Here is a 13,151-nt window from a genome sequence, read left to right as displayed (position 1 = left end):
CAGATGGACGAACGGAGGGATGGACAGACAGATGGAGCGCCGGACGGCTCTGCCTTATTACAGACAACTCGGGCCCTTGTGTGAGCGTGTGTGAGCGCACGCCTGTCCCTGTGTGTGTGTGACTCCTGTTCCCGCGTGTTTTACCCCTGTTCCCGCGTGTTCTACACCTGCAGCCGTGTCCATGCTCACACCTGGTCCCGTGCGTGCTCTACCCCGTTCCCCAGCGCACACCAGGTGCGTGCAGAGCGCGGTACACGGCAACTGTGAAGAAACACCAGAGGGTACAACACAGAGACAGCAGGACATAAAAATACACATGTGGGTAAGACACCACACGCTGTGTGTGCACACATCCTGTGCGTGGGGTGCGATGGAGATATCTACACACACACGTGTTAAATAGCTATAGCTACAATATACAGAATTTTATATACATTTTGCGTATAAATAGAGCGAGAACACACACCACATACTACATGTAAATGTAATACTCTAAAATAAAACCTAAGCACATGTTGCTGTGAAGCTCTTGGGCTGCCCTGAGCTGGCCACCCCCGTTTGCCTCCCGATGGACCCGGTGCCGGGGCTGGGCTGGCCCCGCCCGCGGGGCCCGGGCAAACAGCGGGTCAATGATTAACCGGGCCCGGCCGCGCTCCCGCCGCCCGCGCGGGGCCACGCGGGGCTCGGGGCCGGACGGGCCGGACGGGGCCGCGCCCCGAGCCGCGGCCGTTGGGACCCGCGGGCACCGGCGTGAGTGGGGCCGGGCTGGGCGTGCAGGGGTTCGGGCGGCCGCGGGCCCGGAGGGGGCACAAGGGCAGCCCCAGCGCACCCGAACCGGGGGTGACCGCTCGGGTGGGTGCTCCGGGCCCGTCAGAGCCTCCCTGTCCCCGCAGGCGTCCCGGCGGATGGACGGTGACCCCAGGGCCCCGCCGGGCCCCGCAGCGCGGGCAGCGGAGCCGGGGGATGGCGGCGGCGCGGCCGGGGCGCTGCCCACCCCCGGCGAGCCCCCCCAGGGCCGCGGGGACAGGCCCGTGGCCGTGTCGGTGGTCACCAACTCGGCCTTCGAGGGTGCCCCTCCACCCTACTCGCCCCCGGACCCCAAGAGCTTTCACCTCCTCTACCCGCCGTTCCCAGCCGCCTTCCCGCAGCAAGGACCCAACATCTACCAGGCGGGACCGGTGCCGCGACCGGGGCCAGCCTCGGGCTTCCCACCCGGGCCCCTGCCCTACCCCTCGGTACGTATCCCCCACCCCGATGTGCTCCTGCAGCGCGGGTCACCCCTGACCTCCCCTGCCGGGTTTGTGGGGTTCGGTGCGGTGCCCCCAGTGACGTGTGAGCAGCACAGGCGGGAGGGGAGCACAGACTGGGGAGCACAGCTGGGAGGGCAGCACAGGTCAGGAGGGGAGGATACCCGGGAGGGGAGCACACCTGAGATGGGAGCACAGCCGGGCTCTCGCCGCTCTCACCGCCCTGTCCCGCAGTACCACCCGCAGCCGGGCCCGGGGCCGTTGCCCGCCGGCAGCGGGCGGCAGCTGCCCAAGGACTACATGGTGGAGTCATTGCTGGTGACCGTCTTCTGCTGCCTGCTGACCGGGGTCATAGCCCTCATCTACTCGTATGAGGTACGGAAGGACTCACCGGGCAGCCTCGAAGCCCCTGCTGGTGCTGCGGGTCCGCTCTAACCCTCCCTTCTCGCCCCGTGCCAGACCCGGGCCGCGCTCGCCCGGGGGGACGTGGCCCAGGCGTACGTGGCATCCAGAAAGGCGCAGTTACTGATCCTCCTCAGCCTCCTCTTCGGGCTCTTCGCCTCCATCAGCTGGATCGTCTACGTCCTGGTGTCCCTATACATGTGACAAGGACCTGAGCCCCAGGGACTGCGGCTCGCCTCCTGGGGGGGACACGGGCAGGTGAAGCTGCCACAGCCTTGGTGGAACAGGTGACAAGGAAGAGTCACTGGGGCTGCGGGGCAGCGTCCGTCCCTCCTGGCCAGGAGCTGCCCCGGAGCCTCCAGCCCTGCGAGCCCCGGGCCGGGCAGGAGAGCCCGGGGCTGGATCCAGCTCCGGGCAGGGAGCTGCGGGGGATCCCTGGGCGGGATCGGGCTCTGCTCAGGATGCTGCATCCCATTGCTGTAGGCTCTCACCTGGAGCTGCCAGTGGGACTCTGGTGCAGAGGGAGCACCTTGTGGGACTGGGGGTGGAGATGGAGCAGAAGGAACAGGTGTGTGGGAAGCCCTCAGTGGTCATTAATGAGAAGATACAAACCCATGTGTGCAGTTCTACAGTAATTCTGCACACACACACACACTGTATTGCCACCTTCTTGCTGCTTCCAGATTGAAATAAAACACAGCTGTAGCAAAAGCTTCTGTTTTCTCTGCACACCAAGAGCCTACATCTCCCCTTGCCAAGGCCTTTGTCCACAAAATTCAGGGTAAGTTCTCCTGCAACAGCTGAAATTGGGGTTTTCCCAAAAGCAGAGAAAGGGCACCAGGGTTCCAGCCCACACAGGACCCCAGGGAAGGGGAATCTCCACATGGGCCTGGGGGTGCCCCTGGCCCCCTGCCTGGAGGGACAGACAGACAGACCCTCCTGCTGTGCCTGTGGGATGCAGCCCCACATTCCAGCCCTGGCACGTGCTCGGTCAGTGTCTGGGCACTCTCCTCCTGAGCTGGCCTGTGACAATGATTTCCAGAGGAATTTTGAACCGTGTCCAGGACTGAAATAGCAGCGTGGAGCAGCTTGGCCACTGCAGGGGTTATTTATAGCCCTTGGCTGGCAGCACACGGGCACTGCACGGGCTGGGCAGCAAAACCCCCGACACGGGGACACTGAGAAGGTGACAGGACTGGATTTCCCCTCCCAGGTGTGGCTTGTGTTGGTGCAAAGCCATCTTGGCAGAGAGAGGGAAGAAATTTATAGAGAAAAAATAAAGGGAAAAAGAGGAAGGGGAGAGGAAAAGCACCACATGAGAAAACACGAGGCCACAGCAGCGCCAGAGGCGGATTCGATTGTCACTTTAATCCACAGACTGTGCATGCACTGTAAACAGGATCAACAGGCAGGTTCGTTATTGGTGTTTTATTTGTCTTTAATATAAAAGTTACAGGTCTGAAATGTTGGCAGGGAGATGCTGCCATGGGGGTCAGTGGTATCTATAATACAACAGAACTGCTCGGGGGAGAGGGCAGGGAGGGGCAGGGGCTGGTGACTGGGGCTTCTCCCCACTCCCTGCCCCGCCTGGAGAGGGGACTCACACTCTTCCCTCTCCCCAAAAAGAGGTGATGGCCTTGAGGATGCTGCCTGCAAGATGGGGACACACCCACAGCCAGTCTTGCACAAGGATATTCCGGGTTTCTGGAGAAGGGGAGGGGGAGTGTCTCTGGTCAGCAAACCTGGAGCTGCTCCAGGCAAGGGGACCCTTCTCCAGGAGCTGTGGCTGGGACACTGCTCAGCTGGGGAGGACAGCAGAGGAAGGGGTGAAGGGGAGGAAAGCACCACAGGAAAAGCCTCCCATCCCCACACCATGGGCTGAGCCTCTGGCTCTGGGGGCTGGCAGAGGGCAGAGGGTGAGACCTCCTTTGGTGCTAACTGGGCTCGTGGGCTCAGGTGCAGGGAAGAACCTGGTGGGGATCCCAGAATCACAGGACACAATCACAGGACACAACTGCCTTCAGAGGGACCCATCAAGGCCACCGAGTCCAACTCCTGGCCCTGCACAGGACAGCCCAAGAATCCCACCAGGTGAGAGCACTGTCCAAATGCTTCTTGATCTCAGGCTTGGTGCTGTGACCACTGCCCTCGGGATCCTGTTAACAGTGCCCCACCACCCTCTAGGGGAAGAACTTTTTCCAGATTTCCAACCTAAACCTCCCCTGACACAGCTCCAGCCCTTCCCTGGGTCCTGTCACTGGTCACAAGTGAAGAGATTTGCACCTGGCCCTCGTGAGGCTGCTGAAGAACACAGTGTGTCACCTCAGCCTCCTCCAGGCTGAACAAACCAAGTGCCCTCAGCTGCTCCTCACACAGCCCCTCCAGACCCCCATCCTTACAGCCTCCTCTGGACACTCTCTAATGGCTTAATACCTTTTTATATTGTGCCCAAATTTAGTGTTGTCAGCAAAGTTCCTTAGCATCCCTTCCAGTCCTGTGTCCAGGTTGTTCATGCAGATGTTGAAGAGCACAGGGAGCCCTGTGGAACCCCAGTCACTGCCATTTTTGGGGTGTCCAGAGCCCTCCCAGCACAGCCTGGCCATGCACCCAGGGGCTGCTCAGAGCCACATCCTGGGTGTATTCACTGCCCTTTTCACCACCTCACCATGCTGGGCTTTTTCAAGATCTTATTTACAAAGAAAACATGGACATTACTTCCTGGGAAGCCTCTGGGGATTGCAAAGCCTTGGCTGGACAGAACACACAGCTCCAGTGCCCTCAGTGCCATGAAAATAAACCACTTTTGAAGTGTCCTGGCTCAGACACTGTGGTTCAGCATGGAAGATTCCTGCTCCTTCTGCCCTGGGGCTGCACACAGCTGTGCTGGACCCCACAGTGCCCTCCCCCAGAAGACGCCCTGATGGGCAGGGGGTCTCTCTGTGTGTGAGTCTCATGCCTGAGTCTTCAGGAAAATAACTAAGCTGGGTAAAACCCTGGGCTGTCACTCCCTCCTGAGAGCCAGGCAGAGCTGGCCAAGGCTTTGCAATCTGTTTGGAGAAGGAAAGGAGTGCAGCTCTGATTCACCCAGAACAAACAGAGGCTTTAGCAGGCACAGAGCTGCTATTGAGAAATAAATTAAGGATGCTCTGTGAAACTCCTTGGCTGTATTCCTTGGGAGCTGCTGCCCTAAACCTGCAGGATTTTGTCAGAACCCTGTAAAAACCTGTGACCACGTGAGAGGGAGTTGAGGAGAGTCATACAAGGCTGCTGAAACCTGCAGGGGACACTCACACCCACAGCCCAACTGCAAACCCCTGGAGCAGGACAGAGAGCACAGGTGTGGAATGGCCTGGCTGGGGCTGTGCTGGGTGGGACACAGAGGGGGGACAGAGGGGCTGAATAAGGCACACTGAACAGATTGGGGTTAACACTGTGTGTGTGGGAAATGACACCCCTGCCTCGCCCCTCCATGCTGGGCTGTGCCTGCCCTGCTGGCACCAGCACAGAGGGACTGGGGACAGGGACCTGCTGGGGTCCTGCCAAACACAGCTCTCAAAGCACAGCACTGGGGGTCCCCAAGGGGACCTCTGGAGAAAAACATTTGGCAACAGAGAGAGGAGTGGGTGGGAGGACAGGGTGGCCCAGCTGGGCACAGGGCTCCTTCCTGGCTCCTTCCAACCCAGAAATGGCTCCTTCCCGAGGCTCCTGCCCCTGCCCTGAGCCTCCTTTATCCAGCACTTGGAACAACATTGTCAATGTGGATTTTATACAGACTGGTTTGCGCTTTTGATTTTTTTCCTATAAATTCATCAGTATTCAGACATGCATCAAAATCCCCAGGGGGCTCTAAACTCTAGGTATGTACAGTCTGTGTCCTACAGCATTTCCTGTGCAAAGCTAAGTACCATCGCTAAGAGACACGGGGTCACAGGAGGGTGACCCCCAGTACCTGGGCAGTCCACAGTTCCAGGTCCAGAGGGATTTCCTGTTGCTTAAATAACGAGATGTGAGAGGAGGAGGGGTGTGCTGGCCGGAGATGGCGGCTCCCTGCCCACACCTTCAGTGCCTCTTCCTACGACCGGTGCCTTCCTCCCGCGGGGAAGGCGCCAGAGATCTGGGGTGAGCCAGGACCCCTGTAAACACAAGCAGCTCTCTGAAAGCAGAGCTCCTCTGGCAGGCAGAGCTCCTCTGGCAGGCAGCTCCCATCCTCACCAACACCTTGGGAAGGTGGCATTGCAGGGGAGACTCCAACCCTCGGCTCCCTTTGCTGCCCGACGCCGCTCCGGAGGTGAGTCAGGGTGCCGAGCTCCTGCTGCCCCTGCTCCGAGCCAGGGCACACCTGGGCACTGCACGGGGCCAGCAAAGCAGCAAACACTCCTTCCACACAGCTCTGCCCCCGGGGTTGAGGCTGGTTCATGGCACGGAGGGACGGGAGGAGGAGGCCGATCTCTGCCCCCGGCGCGCCTCTGGCACTGCCACCCCCAGGGCTGGCTGCCAGCTGGGAGGGAGGGAGTGTGTCATCCAGTGACAGGTACAAACATGGAACTCCAGTCTCACAGCTGCCCACAGTGCAGAGCCATTCTCCTCGCACCACCCCTCCTCCTAGGTTTTCTCCTCCCGATCTGTTTTCCGCCTGGTGATGTTGCGAGGTTTGATTTTCAGGGACAGTTCCCACAGGGCCTCCTCAGCCAGGTGGTCGCTGAAGTCGTTGAAGAATGACACGATGTCGTCGTTCCTCTTGATGTCGTAATGGCTGGGAAAGCACAGGGAGCTGCAGTTAAACAAGGGCTACCTGGGGTCCCCTCCTGGCTTTGGGCCTCCCTGCCCTGCTCTGAGGACAGCCAGCACTGGGTGTACTCATCACAGGGGTGTCACACCACAAAAGGGAAAAACCTGTCACTGAATTAAGGGGAAAAAGGAACTTAACACACAGAAATCAGCAGCTAGTTCTGCTGCCTCTGCTGCAAGACAGCACTGAAGAAAACCCTGAATATCCCAGAGAACACAGGAACCAGCACCAGTAAAACCTGAAGGCAAAACTCGTCTGCGTCTCAAAGCTAGTATCAGAAAAATGTCCTCAGCATTTTAGATAAAACAAGTTTTATCTAACCTAGAGAGGGAAGGAGACTGATTAGAGCTCTGTTGCTCCCAGCTTTCCTTCCACCTCCCTTCTCCTTGCACAGGGCCTTCCATGCCCAAGCCCCTGCCCCAGTCCCACCTCTGAGCCCACTGCTGCACTTACACTTGCTGGAAGCACCTCATGCTGTCCAGGATGTTAAACTGCTGCCAGCGCTTGGAAAAGTTCACTTTGCTGTCAATGTAATCAGGGTTTCCCAGATGGACAAAGGTCAGGTCCTGCAGAATCAGGCCTCTGAAAGAGGGAAAGGGGCAGCAGGCCAAGGGAGTAGGCAAACAGACACAGAGGTTAGTCACAAAGGGCAGGGTGGCCAGCCAAAAGGCAGCCCAACAAAACCCAACAGCCTCCCACTGCCACCAGAATGACAACCCTTCCCAGAGGGAAACCCTCCCCAGCAGCAGATCCAAAGGGGTTTAGATGCAAACACCCCCAGCTGGCCACCCTGCCCCAGACAGGGCTCATGGGCTGATGGGGCACGGTGCTGCCTTACCCCAGATGCTGGGCAAAAGGCAAGGGCTGAGCTCAGCAGCAGCTGCTGAGGAATCTGGCAGGGCCATTTGCACGTGCAGAGGGAGGAGCTGGGCACTCACAGGTAGGGGATGCAGGGGGGCTCCACGTCGGCCAGGGCAGCTCGGTAGGCGCGGAAGGACGAGGAGCTGTCGATCAGGGTGCAGTACTCAGCCAGGCCCTGCAGGGCACAGACACACAAACCCCTGGTGACACCCCTGCTGCAAACACAGCTGCTCTGTCAGCTCCCCCAGGGAGCCACACAGAGCAGGAGTTAACACCATCCTGCAAACGGCTCCAGCTGATTCACTCAGCCTGACCCTGGGCTGTTCATGTGGAATGTTGCTGCCTTCAGCCTCGCCAAGCCTTGGGCTGCAGCAGCAGGAGGAGGAGGAGGAGGAGGCTGCTCTCCCCTGTGGCTGTGCTGGCACTCCTGCAGCTGTCAGAATGCCCAGCCACACTGAAGGCTTCCAGCACTGTGGCATTTTACCCACTGGAGAGGAATTATCCACCATCCCTCCACCCTGGGACACTGCTGAGATGTAAAACCACTCAGCTGTTTCATACATATCCACACTTATCCTTCCCCAAGGATCACAGGCCCCACTGCTCCTCACCTCTGAGGTTTGCTTCTGCCACTCCAGCCTTCGGATGGGGGCAGAATCCAGTGCAGAAAGAATGGCCAGATAGGAATTAAAATTATTCAGCTTTCGTAAGTGCTGTGAAGAGGGAGAATATTCCAGTTACTCGAGAGCTCTGAAAAGCCTTCCAGCATCAAACAGCTCTACAAGCAAAGGGCCCCATTCCCCTGCTCCTTTAAGCAGCAGTGTGTGGGATTCACAGGAAAAAACAAGCTGGTACCTTCATAATCTTTATAAATTTAAGGAGCAGCCTCTCTCGGTCCTGGGCTTTCTCTTGTAGCATAATTATTGAACGGACCCTGGAAGAACAGACAGAATAAAAGATAAACCTACTTAAGCAGAGATCAGATTTCCTCTGCTTTCATTAACAAAACTGATCACTAATAGGATGGACCAACACTAAAAAGTTCACAATACCTCCAGCCTAAATGGAGCACTCTAACCCACAACAAATAATTTCACAGAGTGCATTTATTTGCAAGGAGAATGTTTGTTTGAAGAGCTCAGTAATACCAATAATTAATTCCTCTGGATTACAAAGCCCTCCCTAACCCTCCTGGTTTTATTCCTGCTGTGCTCTGGGGTCTTAGATGAGTGCTTTGCATTTACTTCCTGGCTAAAAATATATATTATCCCATTTGTAACAAAGGAACCCAAGTCTATGAGGAATACTTGGAATATTTGCACTGGAGGTTAGGCACAGTTCAGTGCCATGGCTGTTCTGAGCTCCTTACCAGTAGGACATGTTATTAAAGTGCTCTGTGAACTGTGTCAGATTGGGACTCTTCTCTTCATTTTGTTCCTTTGCCCAAAGCAAAACTTCTGGGATCTGCCAAGGAAGGAGAGGAGAGGGATGGGAAAATACCACACATTAAAATGGGATTTCTACCCCAAGATTCCCAGTTGCAGCCTTTGCTCACAGCCACTTGCTGGCACAAGATCAGCTGTGTCCTGCAGCAGGTGTCTGGGAGAGCTGGCAGGGAATACCAGACATTGCAGAAGGTCCAAACCCTCCCACTGCCCTCAGCCCACCCTTATCTCTGTACCTCGATTTTATAGAAGAGTTCAGCATCCAGCAGGGTCAGCTGCTCAGCTATTTCATGACTGTGGAAATCATGCAGTGTCCCTGGCCTGTGGAAAACAATGAGGAAGTACAAAGGCTCAGAAAGTGTGACCTGTTTTCTTATCTTTCTTTTATTTTGAACTGAGGAAGGGATGCCCTGGCTCTCAGAGGAGCCAGCTGTGCTGTGTGCACCTCCCCTCACCTGGCTGCCACCCCTCTGGCAGCGAGAGGTTTGATGGAGTTGGCGTAGCTCAGCATTTTCTTCTGATCCACCTTATCCAGGATGTTCTTGCGCAGCACTCTGGCCAGGCTGAGCTCCCCACTGCACACCAGCCTGAACACCAGGTCCATCAGCAGCTTGAGGATTTCCTCTGTCAATTCCACCAGGCTGAGAGGAAGATGGAAAAGGCAGAGAAGGCATCAGAGCTGACACTGAGCCCTGGGGTTTGTATCTGTACTGTCTCAGTGCTCTTTCCTACAACCAGAATTGGGTGACTGAAATTCCTCTTCTTCCCAACTCTTCCTTTCCCAGAGATTCCCCTTTTACTTGTTATTTTAAAACCACTGGCCCAGTTAGGACACACAGGAGGAATCTGCTCTTCCAACACAAGAGTTCAGCACTACAGGTGTCTCGCTGGTCAGGCTGGGGGATTTCAGCTGTCATTACAGATGGGGTTAAAAATACATCTTCCCTAAAAACCACATTTTCCCAGATTTCTGTGAGGGACTGACCCTGCATCCCAGAATGAAGAAGGCACTCACCAGAGCTCGTCCACCACTCGCACCAGCACGAAGAAGGTGTTCTTGCTGACCCGCTTCTTGAACGTGTCCGGGAAGTGGCAAAACTTCTCATATGTTGGTTGTAAATTAAAGAATCAATCAGTGCAGCCAGACCATCATCAGTACAATTCCCAACTGCCTCCAGGCAGCTCATTCATAAAATCATTGACTGATTTGGGGTGGAAGGGACCTTAATAATCATCCAGTCCCACTCCCCACCGTGGGCAGGGACACCTTCCACGGTGCCAGGAGCTCAGAGCCCCATCCAGCCTGGCCCTGGTCACCTCCAGGGAAGGGGCAGCCACACTGAACACCACCCTGTTCTGTCCTGGTGGAAACTGGTGTTCCATTTCCAGCAGATGAGGGACACTGATATGGCTCTAAGATGGCATTAAGCTGACACCAGCTGGCAGCAGGGGTGTGAGGAGGTACTTACACCTCAGAATTGGGAGCAGGTGTACCCTGGAATTGTTCTCTCTAAGGTGGATTTTAATGAGTAGCACTTCCCTGCAGTGATCTCCCCCACTGGTCTGTGACATCTGGTCTCAACAGATCTCAGGTGTCACCTCCACCTTCCTGACTGCCCAATCTGCTGCAAGGTGGAGAGTGACAGAGGCAGAAGCACAGGCTGAAAAACCTTCTGCCAGGTGGCTGCAGGGACAGAGAGCAAGGTTACCAGTGAGCAGCACTGGCAGGGCCTGCAGGGATCCCCCAGCCAGGACTGTCACCTGGGCTGAGCCCTGCTGATCCCAGCTCTGCTGCAGATGGCACTGATGAGCTGCAGCAGGACATGGTGACACACGGTGACATGTGGTGACGTCAGGTCCCTCTGATGTGGGTGCACAGCACCAGAGCCACGAGGCCCTGGAGCCAGACCTGCTCTGCTGCAGGGAACAGAGCCAGGGGCAGGGAATGGCAGCAGGGTGCTCAGGGAGAGCCTTTCTCCATCCTCTGCCAGGAATGGCCACAGAACCCCAGAACCCTGCCTTGTTTCCAGTTACAAGCTCAGTTCAGGACTGGGAAGCCCAGAGCTCAGCATCTGCAGGGCTCAGTTTACTGCAGAAGAGAGATAAAATCTTAATGGTTTTATTATCTCTAATATTAAACTACACCTGCCCATCCAGGCAATGCCCATGGCCCCTCTGGAAGGCAGAAGGTTCTCTGGTCCTCACTTTACAAAAAATATGTCCCAAATAAAAGACCAGTTCCCCAGTGACATCCAAAAAATCTGAATTGCTCCTCTACTCTGCCAGGACCCTTAACTCTCAGGTCCAGTATCCACTGTGACTGTGATCCCTGCAGCAAATCCCACTGGGGAGAGTGGAGGTGAAGGAATTCCTGCCTGGGACACCATCAGGGCCAGCACATCCCTGACCATGCTGCCAGCAGGATTTGACCAAAAAACTTGCCCCCAGCTCCCTCCATGATGACCATCCAGCTCTGACTCCTGCTGGGAGTGAACTGCCACTCATAAAAGGATATCTGTACTGCAGCTTCTTGATGAGCTCTTCTGGGGTAATGAATGTCCTGTATGTAGTCAGAAATGCTTCACAGTACAGCACCAGATCTAGGCAAAAAAGCAAGAAAACCTCAGAAAACCCTGCTGTCAGAAAAAGCAGCTTCTTTGTAAGGTTGAATCCAGATGTACAGAGGAGGACATGGACACATTTTGGCAGTGAACTTCCCAGAAATGCTGTGCTGTTGGTCCTCACCAGCAGATGGACCCTTTGGCACAAGAGCAGCAGTGACACTGCCCTGTCCCCCTGGCCTGGCCCTGGCTCCCCTTGCAGCACTGGGGCTTGTGCCTCATGAAAGGGTCAGTGAAAAACACCTGCTTGTGGGACAGCAGCTATCAATCATGTGTCAAGGAAAAACACAGCTTAGACCCTGGGGATGCTTTAAAAAGATGTGATGGCAAGAGGTGATGCTGCTCTGCCTCTGGTGCTCAGGCAGGTCACTCTGCCCTCCCAATGAGGAACACACACATTTCAACACATGCTGTGGTGCTGCAGATCCTCTGCCCTTGCTCAGTTCCAGGAAATCCAGCCCAGGACAGTGTAAATAGAAGATTATTTCCAGCCAAAAGAAAAGCAAATTGCAAAAACTGATGCTGCCCCAACAGAGACTTGGTGGACACTGCCTGTGCTAATTCATCTGCAGGACCAGGTGCTGTAGGGCTGGAATTGCAAAGGTTCTGGGCAGTATCATGGGCACAGAGGATGGAGTATGAAGAAGCACAAATTGTAAACAGGAATGCAGATGTCAGGTGAAGACTGCAGAACACTTGCAGTCCCAGTGCCTGTCCCTGTGAACAGCAGTGCCAATGGGAGCACCCAGCACCAGTCCCAGCAGAGGGCAGGGGCACAGCAGCAGGGTGTGCAGAGGCTGGCACCCTGCCCCTGCCTGGAGCTCTGCACCAAGGGCACACAGGCAGGAGAAGCTCCTGCTGTGCCTGCCCAGGCTGGGCTGTACAAGCAGAGCTGCTTCCACCAGCACAGCATCACCCCACATCCACCCAGTGACACCCAACACTGCTGGGAGCTGGGAAGGAGCACAGAGGGAGAGCTGTGCCTCTCTACCTGCAGTGCTTCTCTTGGCAGGAGCCTCACCTTCCTCCTGCTCTTACATCAGGGGTGAGCCCCAGGCTTTGTCCAGCTCTAATCCTGCTCTCACAGCAAGTGTGTGTGACTTAACTGACCATGGATTTTATTCCTGGAGACCACAGGTCTCTCTTTATTCCTTATGCCATTTAGCTTTTTCAGAAAACTCAAAAGGACAAGAAGCATCATGCAACAGGGCGTGGAGTTACATTTATTCTGGGTTCCCATCTGCCCAAAAGGCAATGTGAGGTAATACAGCTGGTCTGCTCTGGCACTTGAAGCTGCCAAGAAATTCATCTTTAAAGGAAAGCCTCTTAAATCTACCCCTCTGTGCTGTTTGGCTGATTGATTTACAAGCCCTGAATTCTTCTCATTGTAAGCTTAATTCATTAACCCTCTCAGTCACCCCAGCAGTGGGTTAGCATAGCACAGATTCCTCTGCTCCATTCAGCTCCTGCCTTGGCAGTGCCTGTGAGGCTGAGCTCCCTCCACCCAGCTCTCCACAGCTGCACCACTGGGCACATCAAACCCTGCTCTGGCTTCTCCCAGCTCTGAAAGCCTCTCCCCAGCTCTCACCCCACTGCCTGCAGAACCCTCAGAGCCCTGTCCATGAACTGGAGGTCCAGCACTCACCCCCTTGCCTTTCAACAGGAACAGCAGGGAAGTTCTTTGTTGTGATGCTTGTTCCAGAGAACAGAGCAGTTTCTCTATCCCACTTTTAGCATATTTATAAGGGGTATTTCCACCATCTCATTTAAACTATTTTCTTTAATA

The 13,151-nt window shown here is 55.7% G+C and overlaps 2 protein-coding genes across 4 annotated transcripts in view; one reads left to right on the top strand and one right to left on the bottom strand.

The window, feature by feature from the left end:
* Window positions 1-651: 651 nt before the first annotated feature.
* PRRT1B (proline rich transmembrane protein 1B) lies at window positions 652-2,381 on the top strand. The gene is made up of 4 exons (XM_056505372.1): window positions 652-750; window positions 894-1,235; window positions 1,482-1,622; window positions 1,707-2,381. Exons 2-4 carry the CDS (start codon window positions 906-908, stop codon window positions 1,851-1,853), a joined length of 618 nt encoding a protein of 205 aa, XP_056361347.1. The 5' UTR covers window positions 652-750; window positions 894-905; the 3' UTR covers window positions 1,854-2,381.
* A 615-nt stretch (window positions 2,382-2,996) lies between these two features.
* The window catches only part of RAPGEF1 (Rap guanine nucleotide exchange factor 1), an 82,619-nt gene continuing 72,464 nt past the window's right edge, over window positions 2,997-13,151 (bottom strand). For all 3 annotated transcript variants that reach the window (XM_056505361.1, XM_056505362.1, XM_056505363.1), the window contains 10 exons: window positions 11,260-11,344; window positions 9,760-9,852; window positions 9,200-9,385; window positions 8,981-9,065; window positions 8,669-8,763; window positions 8,155-8,233; window positions 7,911-8,012; window positions 7,377-7,474; window positions 6,892-7,020; window positions 2,997-6,402 (listed from right to left, as the gene is read on the bottom strand). In XM_056505361.1, coding sequence (XP_056361336.1) covers window positions 6,252-6,402; window positions 6,892-7,020; window positions 7,377-7,474; window positions 7,911-8,012; window positions 8,155-8,233; window positions 8,669-8,763; window positions 8,981-9,065; window positions 9,200-9,385; window positions 9,760-9,852; window positions 11,260-11,344 — 1,103 coding nt within the window. In that variant the 3' untranslated portion in view covers window positions 2,997-6,251. The remainder of the gene's footprint in view (window positions 6,403-6,891; window positions 7,021-7,376; window positions 7,475-7,910; window positions 8,013-8,154; window positions 8,234-8,668; window positions 8,764-8,980; window positions 9,066-9,199; window positions 9,386-9,759; window positions 9,853-11,259; window positions 11,345-13,151) is intronic.

The sequence above is a fragment of the Oenanthe melanoleuca genome, chromosome 17 (assembly GCF_029582105.1).
Source record: "Oenanthe melanoleuca isolate GR-GAL-2019-014 chromosome 17, OMel1.0, whole genome shotgun sequence".
NCBI classification, from domain to species: Eukaryota; Metazoa; Chordata; class Aves; order Passeriformes; family Muscicapidae; genus Oenanthe; species Oenanthe melanoleuca.
The sequence above is the reverse complement of the archived record's forward strand: the minus strand, read 5'-3'. Positions and strand labels throughout refer to the sequence as shown.